The following is a 24,993-nucleotide window of genomic DNA, read 5'->3' on the forward strand; positions in this document are numbered from 1 at the left end:
CGAGCTAACCTGAGTTGAACAAGTAGTGTGCATGTGGCTACTTTAAAATGTTATCTTATCTTGATTGACTGTGTTACCTGGAGATCTTTCTGCAACTTCGAAGTCGCTAAATGTGTAACTTGCAGGCTAGCTACTGTCTTCTCTTGTTTGAACCGTCAAGCCACTGGACAGCCAGCTGCTAAACATGTGTGTTAGTAGTGTTTCCATGGACACCAGAGAGGGGCGGAAGCTATACGGTGAGATGTGGGTTCTTCTCCCCATTTCCCTTTTTTCAAGCCCATATGATGCAATATGAATTTGCTTTCATCAGAGGAAAGGTACAGTAGCTAGTGTGTTAGACTGTCCATATCCTCTATCTGGTATTCTCTCCCTCTCCCCCTTCTCCCCTCATCTTCCCCCAGGAGAGTGGCAGAGCAACACTACAGCAGATCGGTGGGTGAGTGACAGAGACAACTAGAAGAAAGGCTTCTGAGTCATTAAACATTGCCATTTTTCTCTAAATCAGCAGATCCATTAGTTATAAATACAGGTAACTGCCAAAATAAAGGAAACACTTGGGTAAACGAAGAATACAAACTTGGGTAAGTGTACCTATTAAACCGACCAATCTAAGTTTAGATATTCCCAATGTATATACAGCCCTAATTTTCATAAGAAAAGTGGAGATCAAATTAAAGATTGATATCTCATGTGAAGTTTTATGACTTTACTTACACCATTTTTTAAATGTGAGCTAAAAAATATTTGATAAAATATGTGAGAAATCTGGGCTGGGCTTAACTGGGTACCAAATGTTCCCTTTAAGCCCATGGGTGTTCCAAATAAGCCCACCTCTTAAATAATCAACTTTAATTCATTTCCATATGTAAAAACTTACAAACGGACATTTCTTATAATATATAATAATAATAATATATGCCATTTAGCAGACGCTTTTATGTAAACTTAAATTATAATAATCTCCCCCTAAAGTTATTAAAATAAATGTATCATTACTATTCATCATGTAAGTAGCATTCATAACAGGGGGTGTCCAATCATATCCACAGAGATCAATTTGGGCCCAGGCTTTTGTTCTTGCCAACCAATACACACCTGGTTCAACTAATCAACTAACAATAAACTTCAATCAAGACTTGATTAGTTGAATCAGGTGTGTTACTGCTCAGAGCGGCTTATGCAAGATCATTATTTGAATTTCATCTTTAGGTTTAATGGACTGTGAATCATTGGTGTGAGACTCTTCGCCCATTTTGTTTTTAAATGCATTGATTATCTAAATTTAACTGACTAAACGTGTTAGTTAGAAGATTGCCTTCTGTGTCATAGGACCTTGACCAAAACAAAAAGGGAGGCTGAGGCGTTAAATTCTGATGTAAATGTTCACTCACTGAAGAATTTATTATGTTACTTTTGAAAGATTATAATGAACATCTTACATGTATTTTTTCTGGACTGATAAAAATCAACACCAGCTGTTCAGGGTTTGAAGTGCAAGCTGCAAGAAAAAGAAAGATAACATCTTGGGGTTTATGTAGATTTGGAAGCCTATGCATGAAGCCATTTTTAGTCCGTATAGGCATACAAACAATTTCTACAATGCAATAACTCCTGATTTTGATCCTAATCTATGTCACTATGCACAAAGGCCCAAAAGAAACAGATTTGCTGACACATGAGGGAAAAGGCAAGGCATGTGACCTTAGAGGGGCAAAGCAGACCCTTTACAAGAGTAGATTATGCCACCAGGAGAGGAGCGAGAGAGAATATCCATCCAATCTACTGTATTGTGTAGCATACTGTAGGCCTATAGCTTAATAGTAAGTGTTGCAACAATCCATGTTGAAAATCCTCAGGGAAGCAAACAGTGTTTTTATTTCTGAATCACTTCCTGCTTCCCTTGGGTGGAGCAAATGAAACCAGGGCAGGTGCATTGTTATGAAAATACTTTCCTCACAAAATGGGGGAAATGTGATATCTGAAAATGTAATTGTTTATTTACCACAAATTATTTACTACATAAAAATGTTAGCATAAAAATACATAACTTTTTTTTAGCCTACATCATAAAGGTATATGTTGAATAGACTGGAGTGCACTTGTATGTATACTTGGTTCTTACCACATAGTAAAAACAGATTTCTAAAGGCATTTTCTAGACCAAAATATGGGTACAGTGACTATTGTTGGATGCGTAATATTAATGAATCTATTGTTAGTTTTGATTGAACAAAACGAATAGGCTTGTGCAGATGACAATAATACTGAAAGTTTATAAAATCGATTATATCTGTTGTATTTTTTTCTTGCCTCGAGTTTACAGTGGAGACGCGTTTTCATGCGTGGACGATTTAATCTGACGTTGCTCAGCGAGCAGGCAACGCAGTGAGAGACAGTTTAGTGTGGTCCTCTCTCTCGAGCAAGTGCTGCAAAGGGGGAGCGCAAGAGTACGCTCCAGTTAACTAGACTGCTGTTGTCGTCTGAGCAAAGAGTTGACTCCGTGCGTTCTGTACGCTGGGCTGGGACAGGGACAAGAAGAGGGGCGCGTGTGTGAGCAGATCATGAGTCATCACAACAGTTTACTTAGTCATGATCTCCCTCCACATTATGGGACCGTAGGAACACAGTTTGTGCGATCCCCTTCGGTTATTTGATCGTTTCTTGTTGTGGGAACTTTGGCCAGCTGTCTAAATGGACATGATAACTTTCATGTTGGCGAGCCTTGCCCTCCTGAATATCAGGGACAACATTTTCACCAGGTAAGATAACCCTATTATAGGCTACGGCTCTTTTGACTAGGGTTACGGAGGAGACTTTCCCAGAAGCTTCACTAAGGATTTAATAGAATTTTGTTATTTTGGAATAGCCTATATTATTAAATTAAGGACAATTTTTTTGTAATAATAGCCTACTTTGCCCTTATTTTGTAGGTCAGCTGTTGCTATGTTCTGATTTATCCTAACATATATAGCCTACTGACCGTTTAGATGACTCTCAAAGCTTTTAGGCAATTTCTGTAAGTGTTTTCAGATTTTGAATTATATTTACAACACAATAAGCACATTGAGGCTATAACATATGTTTCTGATGTAGCCTAGATAATGTTTTGATGGAAACTAATTCCTAACCTACCTTTTTTTTATTTGTCCAATTTGCGTGAAATGAGCTGATTACAAATTAATTCTAAAACCTGATGACTTCTCTGCAATAGCAGAGGAATAGCCTACTCAATGCCCACGTACTGTGTGTAGCCTTTGAGCAGTTAGTTACAGCTTAAGTGCTGTGGGGCCCATCATCAACATAGACACCCATGCTGATCATACGTTCATAGTAAAGATAACGAGATAGAGGCAATCGGAAGTGGATATGTGGTAAATAATGGTACATTCTATCATGTGTGACATATTTGTGTACAATGTCACACCATAACTTAAAATTCGTTGTGACTAGTAATGAGATGATTATAACAACAGCATGTTGTTACGTAGTCATTTTATAATTGATTTTTCATAGCATTGTAATGAAATTGAGTGGTCTTTGTTACAACACAAGTGGAATGAGGAACACCTCCACAAGGTTATTGTAATAGTCCGTATACATCCATTTTTGCAAGTTGCCTCTTGACATCAGAATGACACACATCCATCCTGGTAGTGTCATTGCAACAGTCTCTAAACTGTAAACTGTTGAGGTATGTTCAGTTACACAAGTGTTGCAAACTGTCCCAGTTCAAAAGGTTGTACAAGGTTGTGAATCCTGGTAGCGTCCTGCCACTCCTGACAACACATACCAGCAGAGGGTGTAATTGTTATTAGAATGTGATCTTTCGCAGGTTTTTCTGAGATGTGTGTGTCAAATTGAAGATATATTATCCTCGCTTCGTGAACTTGATGCATTAGCATTTTTATTTGCCACTATACGATCCTCCACATTTTATTTTGTGAGTGTTTTGGAGTAGCAATCTGACAGTGCCTTATCTCTCATTTCCAAAAATTTTAGAAACAAAATTCAAAACATTTTCTTGAACATGGCTACTTGACGATGTGTTTAAAAAATAATAATCATTTAAAGTCAGAATCGGGTCTGGCAAAATATTTCAACTTTGGTGTCAGTCACAGCTGTCCTTAAATGGATTCAGGTGACATGCACCATACCCTTGGTTGTGATAATCCTTAGAAGTTACTCCTCTTCTGGATAAATCCTCTTCAATATAAAGCTGCATATATACACGTCATTGAAAATAAGAATTTGTTCTTATCTGACTTGCCTTGTTAAAATAAAGGTAAACATTTTTTGGTCTAAAGACCAATTAGAGGAAAACGATTGGAATAGGCTACCTGTGTTAACACAGCCTATTGAGGGCAAATGTTTAAATGGCAGACAGTTTTCACTGCAATGTGATCTCACTTTTTTGTGACATTTTTGTCATTTAAAAATATTTAACATTTAGGATTAATGTTTCATATAGTGTGTCCTGTAGTGCAGTTTATTTTACTCACACAAGTCCGAGACCTAGTACAATTTAAGCCTTTTATTTCTATTTTTTTAAACCTTTATTTAAATAGGCAAGTCAGTTAAGAACAACTTCTTATTTACAGTGACGGCCTAGAAACAGTTGGTTAACTGCCTTGTTCATGGGCAGTCCGACAGATCTTTACCTTGTCAGCTCGGGGAGTCGATCAAGCAACCTTTCAGTTACTGGCCCAACGCTCTAACCACTAGGCTACCTGCCGCCCCATTATTAAATATCTGCATTTAAAGGAAAACTGGTGGTTGTTGCAGTACTACTGGAAGTAGTCCAGAAATGCAAAGTTGAAAGCGGTTCAAAGAAAAACATCACAAATATTCAAATGTGAGAATGAATTCATTCTTGTTGGTTTACTGGAGTAGCAGTGGCATAGTTAGTGACCTTTTGCCTTGTCTTGGCAGTCTCTTATGCCCTACTGGAAGACATGGTGGCACCATAGGCTACATACCCTTAGTATGTCCTTAATAGATGCTCCATATGTGCAAATCAGGCAGATGCTATCGCTGAGGGGTCCAGATATGCTCTAGCCAAATGGCTGCGGGATCAGCAGTGGAACAAAGCACAGTTACACGACATTGGGTTTGTGGTGGAAAGGCCACAGTACGTAGAGAGAGCTTTCAGCTAAGAGAAACTATAGAATGAATTTGGCTAATCAAGGTTGGAAATGACAGAGCTTGAATGTGCCATATCTATGCAATGCCACCATTTCATGTCTGTACAGTTTCTCTACTGATTGGCATTCAAAAGGTTGCAGATTTAATTAGCCAGCTTTACATGCTGTCAACATTCAGGATTTACAACATAAACAAAAAATGCAAGAATGACTAGTGCAAATCTCCCTCTCTGTTCTCAGGTACAAATTGATGTCATTGTATGAAGCAAATTAAGCTTGTTACTGCTGGGGCTACATTACAAGGATTTTATATTTCTATCCGAGGCAAGAAAGTCGGTTTCTTTTGTGTTTAGTCTTCTTCACCTCAGCTCTCAGTGGCTGTATCTGAAATGGCACCATATTCTCTTTCTTGTGCACTAACAATGTCAAAAAGTAGTGCACTATATTATAGGGAATAGGCTGCCATTTCGGACATACCCAGTTTGTTATAGCTGGTAAACAGATGGTTAGCGAAGCAGGGCCTCGGGAGATCCTGCTAATGAACTGAAATTAAAGACTAAGAGGAACAACATCGACGGGAAATTGACTTTGAACTGTTTGAACAGAGAGTGGAGGGGTGAGAGAGCGGGCCTTGCACGTTTACAGAAACCCCCTCGAGACTAATCAAATGCTCAGTTCCATTAGCATTTCATGACATCACATTTCCTTTGCTGAGGGCATAATGTAGCCTGTGGTGTGGTGCTATACACTGCACTGAAGTTACTATAGGTAGACCTACAAGAGGAAGTCAGTATGTAGCCATTAGCCGAGACAGCACCACTTTAAACAGGTTCCATCACTTTATCAGTTAGGTTATTAAGTTAGAACAACGAGTTGTCAAAGAGGAAGGCCACAAATGGAAGCACCTATGGGATATTCCAATATCAATAGCATACCAGTTAGAATGAAGAAATGTATTGGGCATGACCTCTAAATAAGTGGTATACTACTGTGGATATTGGACTTAGTCAGGCTGTTTTTATTTTTGCTCATTTGCCTATATCTTTACAGGACCATCAAAACCAAAATCCGGAGTATTGTAACAAACTTTGTGAAGATATGATTTCAATCACTTTCTAACTGCACCCCTTTTTGATTTGAACAAAACCTTCCATACATGTTTGCCCATAGAATGCCAAAACATTCAGGAGATAGAAATGCTCAAAGTTGACCCATTTTTGCATACCCCACTCTACCATGAGACATCCATGTGTTCATCACTGAAAAAGATAAACGGTTGAGTTTGATATAATGTGAAAACTTACAAACAGGGTTGTCAAAAAAATTGTCCTTTTTTAAAAGTTTTAATGTAAATTATTCAAGAGTATATCGTGTCTCAACTGTGTCACAACCGATGACGGGCACAACACAAACATCTCAGATCATGTAAAATAGCTACAGCATTTATGAAAAATTGCACAAAAGAATTTGCTAAAAAAATATGCAAAATTAGTGAATTTAAAGGTGCTCAATCTGAACGTTTTGGCATTCAGGTCCAAAAAGTAACTTTCTGACCACTTCCATCATTGGCAAATATGTATGGAAGGTTTCGTTCAAATCAAAAGGGGTGCTGTCAGAAATGGATTGAAATCATATGGAACAACCCAACTGCTACCTCTGAATATAGAAGCTGCTAATTAGGCTAGTGATAGACTACAGCTGTCGATCACATGGAGACAGTTCATTTGATGTATTAATTCAGTCAATGTTCTCATCTATTTATGTCATAGGATGTGATGAAAACCCCAGAATACAAGCGCAAAAAAACAGTCCAAAATAAAAAAAATGTCTGTACATATTAGGAGTATGTTTTAGCTACTACGTAACAACTATGAACAAAGGGGTAACATGTCAAAAGGGCTTTATTCGTTTGAATATTGTCCGGGGAAACACCTCGAATGTCCTGAGTGCTGTCTGTCCTCTTACGATACTCTCTCTTGTCCCTTTTGAAACTGTTCAGGAGGGTGCAATGTTACTAAACTTTATTCAACTAGACATGCATTTAGAACATATCACTATGATTGTCAGTCAGGTAGAATAAGGAATTTCTATCTGCAGCGGTTTGAACATTTTACATCACTAAATACAACACATAGTAAGTTAGATCAGAGTCAGAGTAAGACAATTGGCCCTTTGTCTCATCCAAGAGTCCACAGAGTGAGCCCTCATAGTAGCTAACACTGCCTTCTGGTGGTCAGTTTCTGTGTGCACTGTGTCCAGTCAGAAGCTGCACATATAAGATTGGGGTCAGGAGTGCTGATCTATTATCAGTTTAGCCTTTATATTATAATTAATAATATTTCATAGACAAGACGAGATTACATAGATAGGGAATGATCCCAGATCTGCACTACTACTCTGAGACGCTTAATGAGTATGTGTCTTGAAGCTGAGAACACAAGTCAAGGGTTTATGAACTGCAACTTAGCCCAGAAATGTGTGGAATATGAAGCTCTCAAGTGAGATAGTTTTGTCCATTATTCCAAAATCCCTAATGGATAATAGGCACTTTGTAATAATGTATTACTGTAATAAGTTCTTTTCTTTCATATCCTCCAAGAATAATTGCATGCCCACCGATCTTGATCGCAAATCTATGTTCAACATGAAAATGCTAATACTGTCTTTGCCTCTCTAGCTTTCTTCCTTCAGGGCTTCTCTAGTGCTGTGGACGCAGAGTGCTCAAGTGTGCTGTGTTTGTTCCCTATAGGGCCATGCTGAGTGACATTGGGGACTATATAGGTTCAGACATACAAATTTCCTGGTTGCCTAATCTGGATGAGTTAATGAAGGGCTATGCGCGAAATTTTCGCCCTGGGATAGGAGGTGAGTATGAGATCTACTGCTCGTGGCATTGGGTTGCATTTCACCCCCTCACATTTACAGTCATTCTTAGCATAGCAAGAACCAGGTATATAGGACCTAAGCGTTTTGAAAATCACACTCAAATGATTTTGACTCCTCAAAATCAATCATATTAAATTCCCCTGCCCCCATTTTGTCATTTTTAGATCCTATTTGAAATAAATATTTACCCCAATGTAAATAAGAGGTTTGAATCTATTAAAAGCATTTGTGTTTGAACGTGACGCAAAAGATTACAAACAAAAGCAATTAAGTGTTGGAATGAGTTTGCAGAAGGGATTATTTAAATGATGCTTTGGAAATGGAAGACGTGCGTAGTGTTGCGAGAGAAAAGAAAGGAGCGTTGCTGGAGAATGCCTGCCAAATGTGAAACATCCAATGTCCACAGCATTAGATTTCTCAACCTCACAGCTTAACTCAGCCAAGCAGAGGTGAAAAAGCTTTGTCGATATAAGAATCACCACAATGTCAGGCCTTGTGAACCAGCAACAAGGCCACTACAAGGCCACTACACACCTGTAGCTCAACATTATGTTCAACAATGATCAATAGTCCCACTCTCTCCTTACTTCCTCTCATAAATATGATGAGATAACATCTCCCTCATATATTATTTAAGCGCTTAGACAGCTACCATAAAGCCCTACTGATGGGCTATTTAAGGCCATTGAAGAATCATGCACATCAGTTGGTGCAGTCTTACTCTGTCTATTCAATTCTCATCCCTTCACCATTTCAAATTAGAAGGAAAGTGGTGCTATGATAGGTGTCTAGAATCTAAACAAAGAAGTGTAACACTGAGCCTCTCCCAAAGGGTCACTAGTCAAAATGAGCTAGGTTTTAGTGACAGGCTAAGGGATTATGGATTACAATTAGTTTTAAAATCCTCCAAAATGAGTTTCATTGACTTTGACTGTCCTCCCACTTGTCAATGCTGATGCCTGCTATCTCTATGGTGGGTAGGATAATGGCTATAGAATACCATTTGACGTAAATGGTTATGGGATAAGTGCTGAATGGTGGAGAATGGTAATGTATGATTCCTTAATGTTTGGAATAAATAGCCTTTCAGTTCTGCTTCGGTGATCCTGATCTCCCTCCCTTTAGATTTCCTTCAAGTGTCCAGGATCTCAGCAGCACAAATCATGCTTATCATCGAGCAAACTACAAAAGAATGCTAGCTATGTATGCGCTTCTAAATACAACACCACTGCACAAGCCCATGAGACCCCCAATGTCATGTGTATGAATGTACATAGTGCTATGTCACTTCCAGTAGAGAAATGTTAAGTGGGGTGGCCATTGATCCTTATCTAGGGGTGTCTTTGGGGTGGAGGGAGGGAGGGAGGGAGCGATTGTTTTCTTTTCTCACTTCTTTTCCCACAGGCCCACCCGTGAATGTTGCCATGGCTATTGAAGTAGCCAGTATTGACCACATCTCTGAAGCCAACATGGTAATGTATAAATTCACCTGCAGGCCTTTATACAAAATGGTTGCCATATTTCACTGCTACTGTTCTGTTGCAGTAAAACTAAATGTGAAACTACCACTTATTTGTCATCCACATCAGCCAATAGGGATTCAGACAGAGCATGCATCTTATGAAAGGTATCCTTCCTTCCTCCCTTGAGGTATTCAACAGATTGAACCAGGTTGGATTGGTGAAAAGCAATAGTCTTGTAACCTATATTTCTCTTAACTAATAGCGTTCAGATCAGTGATTACCCTAGGGAAACTATTAAAGGAGACATTTGAAAAGTATTGAAACAGGCCTTTATCCATCTCCTATTCTCCTAGCTACAGTACTGCCCTAAGTCTCAACGTGATCCACCACTCAGTCTCATACCAGAGTTGGCAATGCCCTTGGCTCAGCTTTGTCTGTCTGTCTGTCTGTCTGTCTGTCTGTCTGTCTGTCTGTCTGTCTGTCTGTCTGTCTGTCTGTCTGTCTGTCTGTCTGTCTGTCTGTCTGTCTGTCTGTCTGTCTGTCTGTCTGTCTGTCTGTCTGTCTGTCTGTCTGTCTGTCTGTCTGTCTGTCTGTCTGTCTGTCTGTCTGTCTGTCTGTCTGTGTGTCTGTGTGTCTGTGTGTCTGTGTGTATGCGCGTATGTGTATGCCTACTCTTGTTGTTACCATGTGTGACTGCTTGGCAGGAGTACACCATGACCATTTTCCTGCGTCAGAGCTGGCGGGATGACCGCCTGTCCTACAACCACACCAACAAGACCCTGGGGCTGGATAGCCGCTTCGTGGATAAACTCTGGCTGCCAGACACCTTCATTGTCAACGCCAAGTCCGCCTGGTTCCATGACGTCACCGTGGAGAACAAGCTGATTCGCCTGCAGCCTGATGGGGTCATCCTTTACAGCAGCCGGTGAGGAGTGGGAGAGTGGGGAGGGGAGAGGAATGAGGGGAATGGGGAGGAGAGAGGTGGATATAATGTGTGAGGAGTAGGAGCATAGATCGAGTAGGAAAGAAGGAGAAGGAGGAAAGGAGTAGGATAGATGGACGGCATGGGAGGAGGGAGAGAAGAAAAGGGTGTGGGCTGGAGAGGCCCTTTAACGATTGATTTGCCGTGGCCTGAACTTAAGGCTATATAATGCCTAATGATAATGTCAAAGTGAGAATGACTAGGGCCTACCGTTACGGGTCAAGTTACTATTGTGGTTGAAGTGGGTGTTTACTAAATGACTTGTTCTCGTCTCAGGATCACCTCGACTGTGGCGTGTGACATGGACCTGACCAAATACCCCATGGATGAGCAGGAGTGTATGCTGGACTTAGAAAGCTGTGGGTTGACTTATGTTACTTACATAGACTTGTATCTCTTTATATGATCTCAATACCGGTAGTCTGTCATGCTCCCTACCACTCTTAATGGACCATTACGATCACATATTTGTGGTCCCTGCAGCGTACCGTCGCCAATATGTGATTGGAACAGTAGCAACAGAACGTATGATGCAACAAATGCTTCTAAACAGCGTTGTTGTCCGAAAAGCATCTAAACAATGTGTTGTACTGATGGGTAATAAAGGTCTACGCAACTTTATTCCTCCTGTAAAAGATAAATGCAAACTTCCTTATCCAAACATCACACGGAACACATCCATAGCCAAACTCTTTCCACAACAGCTAGACTTGTTTACGATGTACCACATCTCTGGTGAGCACAAGGGATACATGTAATATTGTTTAGAAAAGAGATGCGTGTCAGCTAAGCTAACAGCAGCTAAATTCTATATAATGGCAGCCATGTATGTTTATGTTAACTCCTTAATCCTAGAATGCCATTCACTATAGAACGCAAATGAACAAAGTCAAAGATGGCTGAGCCCATTGCCTGAAAAATATGAACTTAGTTTGGCCACTTCTAAGCATATTACACATATTTGATGTACTTGTTACAGTGTATACAATAACCGGAGCACATTATTTGACAAGTTGTTTACTGTTTTTGACAGATCACAAAGCAAATCAAATGTTATCACCCCAAATACAAGCCTACTGTCTTGCTTCATGGTTTGGCCTCGTATTTTTACGTGTTCCCTGTTGTCTTAAAAGTTGTTAGAAAATAAAAGTTGTTAGAAAATTATTTGAAATTGACAAGTTGAAACATAGCCTATAGATAATTAGCAGGCAGCATGCCTTGGTTTGAGGGCAGCGTGGGTTAACTGTCCTGTGAGTGCATTCTGACATCACAGCATAAAAAAAACTCAGGCTGGGGTGACCTTTAGAGATATTTGGAACTCACAAGTGAAAAGGTTAATGGATGGCTCTCAATAGGCTACAGCAGGGGTGTCAAACATACACATTTTCCCGCTAGGGTGTCTAATCCAGGCCGTGGGTGGTTGGAGTTTTTCACTTTTTTAGAATTTTTTGTTAGAATAGTTTTATTTTGGGCGGGGGGGTGGGAGACTCAAAATGAAACGGTGTAGATATGATAATGGACCTACATTCTTACAGTTTCTTGACTGTCCATCTCGCTAATAATCACCAAAATAAAGCTAGACAGTCAGGGAGAATTGTAAATTCCCAAAACGATGGATAGAGGATCACCGAGGAAATATAACCAATTTTCAGTACGGCCCTCCAGAAGGTCGATTGCGGCCCCTGGGTCAAAGTGAGTTCCCCTGCTTTACAACATGACTATTGATTTCCCAATTCGAAGTAAAGGTGGTTTTATTTTCTTCCTGGTACAGTAGTTCATTGGTCAATTCATCTCATTGATTGGACAGATAAATCCCACACCTGAAACAGTCTCTTATTAAACTTAAGGGATCAACCTGCCGGCTCTACTGAGAATACAGAAGAGGGCAGGAAAACACTTTAGACTACTCCCAGTGTCTGTAGAGCTGCATGTAGGCCATAATATAAAAAAGGGAAATTGTGTACCACGAGTACCAGAAGCAAGGCTAGGGTCAATGCCTTACACATACATTTACTATTCTAATGATGCTCCATTGTTGTTGGGACGAATATTGGTTGACTGCTTGTTTGTTGACTGTTTGTTTGTTGACTGCTTGTTTGTTTGACTGTTCCAGATGGCTACTCCTCAGAGGACATTGTGTACCACTGGTCTGAGAGTCAGATACACATCCACGGACTGGACAAACTGGAGCTCTCCCAGTTCACCATCATCGACTACAAATTTGTCACGGAGACGCTGAACTTCAAATCCGGTGAGCTTCCCCCACGTATCCTCATTTCGCTATCACCATGGTTACTCTACTTAACAGCCAGTGGGATGTTCATGAAATTTATCTTCAATTCTATACAGAGCACTTCTTTCACTTCTTTCACCTCTTTCACTGTACACAACTCTCCATTTTGAGTCATGCTTTTGAACGTTGTCTTACCATGCCTCTTGTGTAAGAGAGACCCTAGGTCTTTTTAACTAATATGTTTTGAACTCAGACACCTCTGTGGGCATGTTCTATGCACACAGACAGAATGGCTCATGTTATTCAGAGAGGATTCCTCTAAAGATGTATTCCTTCTTGGGACATTTTCCTTGTAATTTGCTCTTTGGGGTCTTGGTCGGGTTACTGTAGGACTTTGTGACAATTGTTAATATAAAAAGCGCTTTATAAATCATTTTGACTGATTGAAAAGCTAATGCTAGTCTACTTTTTCACGCCAAGCCGGACGTTTCCCGCGGCTCAGCCTTCGCTTCCAGCTGAGACGTAACCGAGGCGTCTACATCATTCAGTCCTACATGCCCTCCATCCTATTGGTTGCCATGTCCTGGGTGTCCTTCTGGATCAGCCAAACAGCAGTCCCGGCTCGGGTATCCCTGGGTTAGTATCATGTTAAGAGTATTCTGTTAGTGATATTGGGGGTGTAGTCTGCAATCTAGTCGGCCTGGAATGCGGCTATTAGCTTGCTGTGAGTATGTTAGTAGGGAAATGACAGGGAAAACACATATTCAATGAGACAGCAAGAATTCAAAGTGAACTGAATGTGTCTACTTGTACATTGACCTAGAATTTGAAGAAAATAAAGTGCATTATCATTGAGAAGTATATTCATAGTTATGTGATATGCATGATGACAAATTATATTTGATTAATGAAAAAGGTGAAACCCTCATCACAGTTCAAGTTGTAGATTCTTATCTTAGGTTGTTTGTGTTGTGTAAACCAAAAACAATCCTTATAAAATAAATAGAGGAAGAAAATGTTTTCCATCTTAAAGGTGCAATCAGCAGTTGCTACATCAGTTTTTGGACTTATAAAATAATAATATGTACCAATTGATTATTGAATAATATAACTTATACATGCCTCATGAGCTTAGTTCAACTGTCGTACCTCATCAGAACCCGAAATAAAAAGTTTGTTTCACGTCAATGTTTGTGAACAATGTAAATGTAAACAAACACTCTATGGCCTCAAAACATGGTTAAAACTATACTTTTGATATCATAGATGGTCAGTCCTTGCATCCATAGCACTGTCTATGTCATTTTTCCAGGCCTGTCCCTCAGCTTTTTACTGAAATAGGGAGGGGATTACAATGATTATTTCTACTGCTGATTGCTGCTTTAAACAAGATATCATTTTTTTCACATTCACTTTTAATTGATTTCACTTTCACTTTTTTATTTAACTTTATTTCACATCAACGATTGAGTGTGGACCTTCCTCTTTTCTATTCAAAACAAATATGTAATTTCCATATATATTTTGGTAAAGGGATCACCACTGTGCTCACCATGACGACTCTGATGGTGAGCGCCCGCTCATCTCTCCCTCGAGCCTCGGCCATCAAAGCGCTGGATGTCTACTTCTGGATCTGCTATGTGTTTGTGTTCGCCGCGCTCATAGAGTATGCCTTCGCTCACTACAATGCCGACTACAGGCTCAAAGAGAAGGCAAAGAGCAAGGCCAACAAGATGAGCTCCGAGGTAAGAAGGGAGGACAAAACTTGCCCAACTGTGGTGTTCCTCAAGGTTTAGTGGTAGGCCTGTTCCTCATTTGACCCATTTATACTACAACATTCATTCAATGTTCACATAGTGTTCAAGGGACATTGGGTTGACACAATAGGTGCAAACAATGTGAACCTACAAGCACTTGCATTTTGAACATGCACAATTTCCTTTGGGTTCCTTTGATGTGAGGTAAAGATACTTCACAAAGGAATTGACTGTTGTAGCCTTTCTCTATTGACATATCTCTCTCTCTGCTTCTCCAGTCAGTCGTAAAGAATGGGAAACAGGCCATGGTGCTCTTCTCCCTGTCCGTGGCTGGAATGAACCAGGGCCTGATGGTGTCCAGCCGCCGTCCGCAGCGCTCCGGCGCCGAGACCGCCGAGGAGGAGGACGTGGAGCCCAGGAGGGTGCGGGGGACCACAGCGTCAGAGGAGAGAGAAGAGGATAAGAAGTGCTGTAGTTGTTGTTCCAAGTGCTGTTGCGCTTGCAAGCCCCTCCAAGCTGACACCATAGATGTCTACGCCAGGGCTGTGTTCCCTGCCACCTTCGCCATCGTCAATGTGATCTACTGGGTGGCGTACACCATGTGAGTTGGGAGGACTAAGGATGGACAGGCTGGCACCACCAAGGACGGGAGTACTGTACATAGAGGAAAATCATGCCGCTTTGAATCTTGGGACTTATATAGGGGCACCGATGTAAACAAGGCTTCCTTAAGAAGAACTGGATTTACGTATAATATGGTGAAGTAGGGACCTGGTAAATAGCAGATAAAGTGCAGTGAATGGACGAACAAAATCAGATCAGGTATATGGATATGTTCTGAAGTACAAGTTATGTACAAGGGAGCCTTGAGGGGTATTCGATGTCTTATCCTCAGTGAGGCTCACTGTATGATAGTCCAGCTGCTGACTTTTATCTCCAAAAACCTTCACTAGCCACCCAAACTCTACTGCTGCAATCCCCTTAGAAACTGATTGCTGCCCACTAAGCCATAGCAATGGACTGGACGTTCAGCTATGTCCTTTTACTGTACATGTATGAACTCTGCTCACACCAGCAACATACACAGCACACTAATGTGTCATTGCTGAAAACTAATGTGCACAACAATTGTTGTTCGCTTAACTCACAAACACATCTCATGTGATGGACTAACTGTTGAAAACAAAAACATGTCCAGACTTCATGATGATAAGATGCGGTGCTGCAGGGCTTATTCTCCCCACCGCCCCTCTTCCCCTCCACCATCCCACTGCCTTCCCCCACTCTTTTTCTCCTATAATTCCTCCACCCATTTTTCCTCTCCAGTTTGATTTGGGCTTCAGAGCATCTTATCTCCTCCTGCCAGGTCTTCCTGTTTCCTGTTTCCTGATTATTATTATTATTATTAAAGGATTTCCTCCACTACCTGTGTATCTCCACACTGGAAATGTTCACTTTGGAGTTTTAATGCTTCGGCTTAAAGTTTTGGAACAGTTGTTTCTCATGATTGTCTCTAGAATATCTGCCCTTTTCTCGAAAATCCAAATGTCCAAATAGCCTCATTGCAGGCGTTATGGATTCACTAAGAGCATCAAGAAGCTTCCACGTCTATTTCTTTTTTAGCTACAATACATTTCATATTCAGTGATCCCCTTTATGAAATCAACTCAAGTTTGAGGAATAGACTAATTTGAGGCATGGTGAATAATTTAATCCGATATCCAGATTATGCACTTTGAAATATGTGCAGTATTTATAATTCAGATGATCTCAGGCAGCATGTCCCTTTGTGTATGTAACAGTAGAACTGGAACCTCATGGGGGTATAACATACTGGTTATAAAATAATGAACACTGTGGTCCCCTAGAAGTCATTGCAGAATCAGGTGTGCATGATGTACATGTATATACATGATGAAGTAAATACTAAGTTGCATCTCTAACCAGGAATACGATAGTGGTTTATTTGCAGTACGGTTATTACTTCTTATTACCTGTTATTACTGCTTACTAGTACTTCTACTGGTTGTTGTCTGTATGGTTAGAAAGTACCATACAAACTATTGTAACCTCCTAGCTATATTCCCTTAGTGATCAAATCAAATTACATTTATTTATAAAGCCCTTTTTACATCAGCAGATGTCATAAAGTGCTTATACAGAAACCCAGCCTATAAACCTAAACCACAAGCAATGCTGATGTACAAGCATGGTGGCTAGGAAAAACTCCCTAGAAAGGCAGGAGCCTAGGAGGAAACCTAGAGACGAACCAGGCTCTGATATCTCGGGAGTCTGTTTTTGGTCCACGTTTTCTCTGTGTGGAGGCTGGCTGGGGGGCGTGAGTAAGGCTGTTATCAGGCCCAGCAGTGCTGAACCGACCAGGGGCCACCCCTGGGTGGGAAAGGGCAGGGCTGGGTGCCCATGGCAGGCTGTCTCCTCCAGTGTAGATAACTTTGTTCTGGGCTCAGAGAGATGACATCATGAAGGATGGCAATGAAGATGTCGGTGCAGAGATGGGAAGTGTTATCTGCTGCCCTTCACTAACAATGCCATCTAGTGGGGACACACACACACACACACACACACACACACACACACACACACACACACACACACACACACACACACACACACACACACACACACACACACACACACACACACACACACACACACACACACACACACACACACACACACACACTAGGCCTTACATAATATTTACGATTGGTGCTCCAGGCCAGAACTCATGGTGAACTGCAGATCCATTTTCTCCCAGATGTTGTCAATGAAAAGTTATTCCATAAGACAATTCCAAGAGCTGTTTACCCAGTGTCATTCTGCCAAATTAAGATATCTAATAATATTGGATGAATGATACTGCAACACTCATGAAGGTGTTATGACGGGTTTTTATAAAGATGTTAGGAATGCCCCATTTTGAAGTCAAATATTACTCAGAGATTTAGTGATCTCTTATCTCCTGTGCCGACTCATCCAGAGATTTAGTGATCTCTTATCTCCTGTGCCGACTCATCCAGAGATTTAGTGATCTCTTATCTCCTGTGCCGACTCATCCAGAGATTTAGCGATCTCTTATCTCTTGTGCCGACTCATCCAGAGATTTAGCGATCTCTTATCTCCTGTGCCGACTCATCCAGAGATTTAGTGATCTCTTATCTCCTGTGCCGACTCATCCAGAGATTTAGTGATCTCTTATCTCCTGTGCCGACTCATCCAGTGAGGCTACCTCTGTCAGACATGGTCTGTGTTGGGAGCCAGGGGGGGTGGTGGTGGTGTGTGTATTTAGGGTGGGAGGTGTTTAAAAAGCAGACACAGTGGCACAACTTAGCCATGTCATATAGAAGTGAGGGACTGCACACTATAGGCGTGTATCTACTCACGAAAACAAAAGCCTCTTAGACTTGAAGAAATATTGGAGCTACATTTAAACCACTCTCAAGAAAGATTTCATTTCATCTGGACTTTTCACTCTGTAAGTATGACCATATAGAGTATGCATGTATATTGTATGAAGAAAATAGACTGACAACACATTTTGATCATCACAATAATAGTTTTGTACTTTTTGTACAAAAGTTAGAAGTTTAGTTAGTTATTTAAGTATTCTAAGTATTATAGTTGCTTTAGTACTCAAAAGATGCAACAATTGACTTGCATTGATATTCAGTGACGAGACAGCCGTTTTGTACTGTTTCACTATGATTTTACTCATCAATCTAGCAAGAGGGCAATATTTTATTAATGTAGTAGTGTTCCCTCCCCCTTTAGAAAGCGTTGACCTTTGGCTTTCACCTGGAATTGTTTATGTATGTCTGAGGAAAAACAACACTTGTCAACCCATATGATTTACTACACAATAAAAGTATAATAAAACATATACAAATATGATGGTATGAATGAATACGCCTTTTCATACTTTATAATACACTGTACATATATAGTTAGAATCCGTTTTAGGAACATCTACACAAATATTTCACCTTCTTTATTACTTTACCAAACACATTAGTGATAGTCAAAATTATTTGTGAATGTTTAAATCAACATTTGGGCCATTTAAACAGTGTGCGTCTCTCCTATAGACAAGGGGAGAAGGACTATGTAAAGGGCTAGATTTTGTAGTTCTTAGCATATGCAATGTATCTGCCTCTGATGTAAAACAAATGTTTGACTTTCACACAATTACTTTACTTCTTTTAGGTTTAAAGAAGTGTGTAGATCACATTTTTTATCGTAGAGCTGTGAAAGTTATGTATTTAGATCCGCCTGCTTGAGGTAAATTCAGTGATTGTTTTGCCATGTCTGTGCCGTGAAGCACTTGAGCTGGATAAATGTTTTTCTAAGGACCGCCCCTTTGACATAACGTTCCTGTGAAGTGATATAAATGGATGTAATGATGCAGCCGGCCACCATAGGGAGGCAAATACATGTTTATTCGACAGAGGATGTTGACATGGTCCTAGGGAACGTCTGAATGGTTGTCTTCTGACTAATAAAATGGTGGGAAATCAATAAAATAAGTTATGTAAACATATACATCTTTTTTAAAAGTAATTTTAGTGCCCGATTTTGGGGACTGTCAGCTTAAGAGGTTTTAACGAGCTGAAATTGTAACCAACAGTAGATGTGACAAACATGGACAGTGCATTGGCCAGGGACCACTCCTCGTCATCACGATCATATAGCAGATGATCCTAAATGATCCAATATAAAATTATTCACCTTAAAAACATTTTTATTTATTTTTATGTCTCCATACAGTCCTTTGAAGTTGACTGGCGGAGATCAGTTGACCGTTTTGTAATACACACTCTCAAAGTCACACTTTGGCTCCTCGCACAGTTCTTAATCAGTGTTGGCTTGTTTCATCCTACAGACTAGTATCTGGCTGACCTAGATCAGCTACGGAGGCTACTCATTGTCTAATGCCAATTCAACTGTTTGGTTTGGTCACAGATGGGCTAATACTGAATGTATGGGTTGATAAAGCTATTAGCCATACAGTATGGTATGGTAACCTAATTCATCAAGAGTCAGTCCGAGCTGACTTGGTTAAAGTGAGATGATGACTCAAATATAAGAGGCTTTTGGACTCAGTCTTTTGCAAAAATGTGTTAAAAAATATTCGTACTATTATATCTGCCACTGACACTCACTAACCTCCTGGGTGATACCACACATACTGTAGTAGAGCACTGGTGAGGTTCCAGATAGAACAGCCCTAGGATGAGGTTACCTCCTTCATTGTCTGGCTCCATCTGTTTATGTTTTAGCCAACTCCTCTGACTATTCATGTATGACATGACAATAATAATCTAAGGAGTTGACTGGGACCGGACACCTCATTTGATCCTAACCTTAACCATTAGGGCCAAACTGACCTTAGGTCAGTGTCTTAACGGACACTTCATCCTCCTCAACTGGGGCTTGTGGGACTCCTCTCTCAGACAGGATGTGTCGCATCATCAACTTCCTGCTGGCTCTGCTGAGCCGTTTCCTGTTTGCTGTGCATGGGGTGGTGACCGTGTGGCGTGTGGTCGCCGTCAAAGGGGAGCCCCCTCTATTGGCTGCTGCTGATGGGCGTGGCTCTGCTGGGGGTGGAGATGGCAGTCACCATCAAGTGTACCCGCAATGCAGAGTGGAAATGGTAACGTCTATATAACATCTATAGCCTTACAGTGCCTTCTACAGCAATGACACAAAGCTAATAATGATAATCATTACCTATCATACACAATTAAGTCTTATAATGACTGCATTAAAATGCATTATTCCTGTTGGCAAAGAAAAGTATTAGCCAAACTGTTTCTGGTACCAATGTTATGTAAGAATGAACACATATGAATTTGCCAGTGCTTCCTCCTTTTGCCCTGTATAAAGGCATAAGGCAGTAACTTGTCCCTCTAACATCAGCCACTCATACTACACTTACTTCCAATTCATATACACACTCACATCATCAACTTATTTAGAAGCCCTCTGCTCCATTATAGTGCATGATCTCGATAAAGCGTCCTCCTCAATCTATTCTCCATAATTTTCACAGTGCACACACGCACACCCACATGCACACACCCACACGCACACGCACAGGCACACCCACACCCACACGCACACCCACACCCACACACACAATACACAATGTAAGACTTACAGTGGCACATCCACTTTTGCACAATCTTTATTATCTATTCCTGTCTCGGGAGTCGTAGCCCAAGTGGAAAACCTAATGAAAAACAATCAAACAGCCCCAGGGTTACACAGCAATTGTAATAATGATTAACCACACAAATGAACTCATTAATTTCATGCAAGGGAAAAAAAAATCCTCTCCTGTTCATGTTGCGATAAATGGAAATGTTAGATAGAAAGACATTAGCAAATAAACCCGTTGGCCTGGCTGTCTTCACAGTCTACATAGCTCTGCCTGGTTTTTTTACAGGGGTGGAATTGGGATTGAAGGGTTGTAGTTGTCTCCACATGAGCCTTTTTCTATTGGGATATTGACCTCACCACTGTACTGGTGGAACTCTTTTACGAGGTGGTGAGCTGCAGCTTTAGTGAGCCACTTATTGTATGCATCCAAAATATCTTTCCTCTCTCTCTCTCTCTCTCTCTCTCTCTCTCTCTCTCTCTCTCTCTCTCTCTCTCTCTCTCTCTCTCTCTATGTATAGCTCTCCATCTCTATGTATACAGTATATCTCCCTAAAAATATGACATGTCCTTCAACAACACTCTGACTATCTCGCTTGCTGGATTAACTGTCATTTTCCATGAAAAGCCAGTCTATTTATGCGACTCTTACTCCTTTTCAAACCGTCGTCTCCTGTATGGCTCAGGGCCCTGAACTGAATGAACATAAACACTGGATGACCTCTGCTCCACACCCTTCAAAGGGATGACAGGAAATTATGCCATTGCCGATTCTAACACAACAGGGGAATGATTCCTCCATCGATCCTAATGATACTGCAGAAGCCAGCCTTCATATTTCCTCCAAGTGCGGAGGGGCATGCTGAGACGATAACTTACTCCAGGCCCCTCTCTCCCTCTCACTTTGAAGTTCTTTCCTCATGGAGAAGGCTTTGCACTGTCAAGTGGGATTTGCATACATGATGAGAATAATTGGCCGTCTGAAATGGGACACTTCTGTAAGGCTTACTTCTTATACTGACTGGCCAAAAAAAACGTGTGTGTGTTGCTAAAAATAGCTTCCCCCTTCCCTCCTCGTCGCTTTGCTTTTAGGTTCTCCCCCATGGTTTTCCTCTACCTCAGTACCGTCATCCCCTCCATTTGGTTCCTGGAGCTCAGCCTGCTGCAGTACAAGCTCCCTGTCAACATCTCCTCTGGACCCGAGCTAGAAGAGCTGCTGGCTCACATCCCCATCTCAGCAGTAGGTATCACACTACAACCCCCTCCCCACAGCAATAATTAACTGATACCTGATCACAGATAAGATGTGAATCTCTAGGGAATAATACATTATACGGGAGGCTGAGGGAAATGAAATTGACACGTTGATTGAGATGTGATTGATTGAGGAGTCTGGATTAGACTCACTTGAAAATACTCTCAGATATTTCTGTGATGATCATTTTGGGGCTATTTCTATTTTATGGGATTTTTTTGTTGGAAATTTTTGCCTCATGGCTACTTTTGAAGTTTGGGGAAGGAATTTATTTGAATCTTGGAGCACAAGATAATGACAATTGAGTCAGGATAAATTCTCTCTTCAAGGCTCTAATGTGTACATTTTATCTTCTGGTTAAGGAGCATTTTTAAAGATACATAGTAACTTTCTTAGAAGACAAAGTATCATCTCATTTCATTGTGTGTTGTGTTGACTGACGCAGGACATCTTGCAGCTGGACCCAGAGAACTGGGCGGCAGGGCTGGAGCAGACCATGCTCATCGTACTGGTGCTGGGCCGCTGGCTTATGCCCAAAGGAGACATGTCCCGCGACCAGCTCTCCCAGCTCCTCATGGTCTACGTGGGCCTGGGCGCTGACATCCTGGACATCTTTGACACCTTCAAGGAGCCCGAGGTCAAGACCAACCGGGCCGTTATCATTATGGGCCTTGCCCTCTTTTCCTGGGCCCTCATGCAGTTCCCCTTGGTTCTGACCCAGACCAGTCCCCCCAAGGCCCATCTCCAGCCCTGTTTGTCCCAGCCCGGCTTCCCTCAGGAGGGAAGCGTGGCTGTAGTGGAGGGACTGCCTGGAGCTCCCCCCTCCTGCTATACACCGTGCTGCTCCAGTGAAGTGTGGAGTCTGCTGTTGACTGTGGGGCTCCAGGACGGGCCATTCCTCATCTACCGCCTCTACCTCATGATCAGGGAGAACGTTCTCAACCAGCTAATGATCTTCTTCACCTGTAAAAACATCCTTGTCGTCCTGCTGGAGTTCTACAGGATCTTTGTGGTGCAGTGTGAGCAGCAGGTGGAGGGCTGCCTAGGGGGGCTGGAGAGGTGTGCAATGCCCTGGTGCCAACAAGCCCAGGAGGAGGAGGTGGAGGGAAGACGACAGGATAGTGGAGAACAGAACTGCCAGAGAGAGGAGGGGAGGGAGGTGGTGGAGGGGGATGGGGAGAGGGAGGGGGAGGGGAAGCGGGAGGGTAGCGGGGAAGGGGAAGAGGATGAGGGAGGAAAGGAAAGTGGAGAACAAAGCTGCCAGACAGAGGTGGAGGTGGAGGGGGAGAGACAAAGAATCAGATCAGAGGGGTTGCCAGGTGTAGAGCCTACGATGCCATGATACATGACCCGACCCTTAGGCAGAATCTCCTTCACACACCAAGAGCCTGCCAACTCTATAACCTCCAGTTAAAAAGTATATTATGAAGAGACTCTGGTCTCTGGAGGCCAAGGAGTAGGGTAGTAGACACTAAGCAAGTGGAGTCCCTGAAAATGTTATCATATATATTATGTAATTCCCATGATAAATCTATGATAAGAGAGGGAGAGAGATGTACTTTCCATGAACACTATCACGCGACATACAACCAAGATGACTACAACCCAAGTGACATCTGTGAATCTCTCTGTGACTCTCTTCATATAGTACAAAATGCGATGTGTATTATCGGTAACTAACTAATGCAGCGTTTCCCAAACTCGGTCCTGGCGTCTCCGCTGGCTGCACATTTTGTTTCCTGCCCTAACACTACACAGCTGATTCAAATAATCAACGCTTGATTATGAGTTGATTATTTGAATCAGCTGTGCAGTGTTAGGGCAGGAAACAAAATGTGCACCCAGGGGGACCCCAGGACCGAGTTTGGGAAACCCTAAAGTAACGTGCATTACTTAGCTAACACCAGATCAGTCCGTAGCAATGTATTATTGTGCCTTTGATTTTGTGTATTCTTAGGAAACATCTGATTTTGTATGTCTTATTTGGAAATGTCATCATTTTGTAACATTATACATTGAGACATAGCTTAGTGTAATCTTTTGGTTTGGATTGTAATGAGGATGATGATGTTGATTGTGGTGACGGTAATGATTTGAGAGATCTGTGTCTTAAAATGCTTTTAAGCTTTCTGTATTGAAAAATACATGAAAAAAAGCTCTTGGTTGGTTGTCCTTTAATTTTCTACCATGTGATGGCAGTGTTACCAAGTCAAACAAACCACAGCTCAGCTGTTTATCAAATTAAAAGATACATACCAATGAGACAGAGCATTCCAAGCACAACGTTCCCTTCAAAGTAACACGATTCACAATATTAACAATATTCACAGTGGTGGTGTACTTGACCATTTCCATTATTTGACATGCTCTCCCTTCCACAGATCTTATGATGAGATTAGACTGTGTCATTAAGCAATTCAAATGTTAATGCCGTTAATAGTTTGCTTGAGCAACCCCCCCCCTCTCTCTGATATATTGGATTTGGTGATGTGCCTATTATATTGTTACTTTTACAGTAGGATTAACTTGGGGCCATTGTCAGACATTACAGCTTTTGGATTCATCTGCGGAAATGTGTAGTTTATAACACAGTTTCGGGAAGAGAGCTTTAAGTTTCAGAGGACACATTTAATCCACAGCATGAACTCCATATATGGACACTGTCTTCCGTATTGGAATGCAACCTTAGAGCAGGAACTCTATATATGGTCCCAGACACCTATATTGGAATGTGACTTATTAGCAAGGAACTCCATATGGACATAGAGCTGTGACCATGCCAATCTGTTCACCCGCATCCAATCTTCATTAGCCACAAGCCTTCTTCACTCACCTGAATACCCTCGCTTAATCAATCACCCTCATAGTATTTAAACGGCATCCATCTTCACTCCTTTGTACAGCGTCGGGATAGGAAAGAGGAAGGAAGATGGTGGATGAACAAGAAGAGGAATATTGGGACAGGTACACAGAAACATGGATTTCTGAGGAGGAATGGAAGTGTAAGAAGAGGTCGAAGTGAATGATGAAACCAGAGGGTGGAGTTGAATTTGAGGAAGATGGCGAAAAAAATTGAGATAGTGTCAAAGAAGATTGATG

The 24,993-nt window shown here is 41.4% G+C and overlaps 3 protein-coding genes across 9 annotated transcripts in view; 2 read left to right on the forward strand and 1 right to left on the reverse strand.

Annotated features, from left to right (window-relative positions):
• cfap74 (cilia and flagella associated protein 74) overlaps window positions 1–420 on the reverse strand; it is a 46,030-nt gene extending 45,610 nt beyond the window's left edge. For 2 of the 5 annotated variants that reach the window (XM_046365540.1, XM_046365541.1), the window contains exon 1: window positions 78–420. The gene's annotated coding sequence lies outside the window, so the exon portion shown is untranslated. The remainder of the gene's footprint in view (window positions 1–77) is intronic. The other 3 variants (XM_046365539.1, XM_046365538.1, XM_046365542.1) reach the window with 2 other exon arrangements.
• gabrd (gamma-aminobutyric acid type A receptor subunit delta) lies at window positions 415–15,887 on the forward strand. 3 transcript variants are annotated; one of them, XM_046365545.1, is made up of 9 exons: window positions 415–436; window positions 7,891–8,006; window positions 9,432–9,499; window positions 10,195–10,415; window positions 10,749–10,831; window positions 12,586–12,723; window positions 13,186–13,341; window positions 14,239–14,450; window positions 14,741–15,887. In XM_046365545.1, the coding sequence occupies exons 2-9, from the start codon at window positions 7,895–7,897 to the stop codon at window positions 15,065–15,067; spliced, it is 1,317 nt and encodes a 438-aa protein (XP_046221501.1). In that variant the 5' UTR covers window positions 415–436; window positions 7,891–7,894; the 3' UTR covers window positions 15,068–15,887. The 3 variants fall into 3 exon arrangements, with proteins under 3 accessions (XP_046221501.1, XP_046221499.1, XP_046221502.1); XM_046365543.1 differs by lacking the exon at window positions 415–436 and adding an exon at window positions 2,411–2,759; XM_046365546.1 differs by lacking the exons at window positions 415–436; window positions 7,891–8,006 and adding an exon at window positions 8,019–9,230.
• A 136-nt stretch (window positions 15,888–16,023) lies between these two features.
• The window catches only part of LOC124046864 (transmembrane protein 26-like), a 29,706-nt gene continuing 20,736 nt past the window's right edge, over window positions 16,024–24,993 (forward strand). Inside the window, exons 1-4 of the mRNA XM_046367653.1 lie at window positions 16,024–17,958; window positions 19,934–20,133; window positions 21,732–21,879; window positions 22,340–23,015. Coding sequence (XP_046223609.1) covers window positions 20,063–20,133; window positions 21,732–21,879; window positions 22,340–23,015 — 895 coding nt within the window. The 5' untranslated portion in view covers window positions 16,024–17,958; window positions 19,934–20,062. The remainder of the gene's footprint in view (window positions 17,959–19,933; window positions 20,134–21,731; window positions 21,880–22,339; window positions 23,016–24,993) is intronic.

Source organism: Oncorhynchus gorbuscha, linkage group LG10, assembly GCF_021184085.1.
Source record: "Oncorhynchus gorbuscha isolate QuinsamMale2020 ecotype Even-year linkage group LG10, OgorEven_v1.0, whole genome shotgun sequence".
NCBI classification, from domain to species: domain Eukaryota; kingdom Metazoa; phylum Chordata; class Actinopteri; order Salmoniformes; family Salmonidae; genus Oncorhynchus; species Oncorhynchus gorbuscha.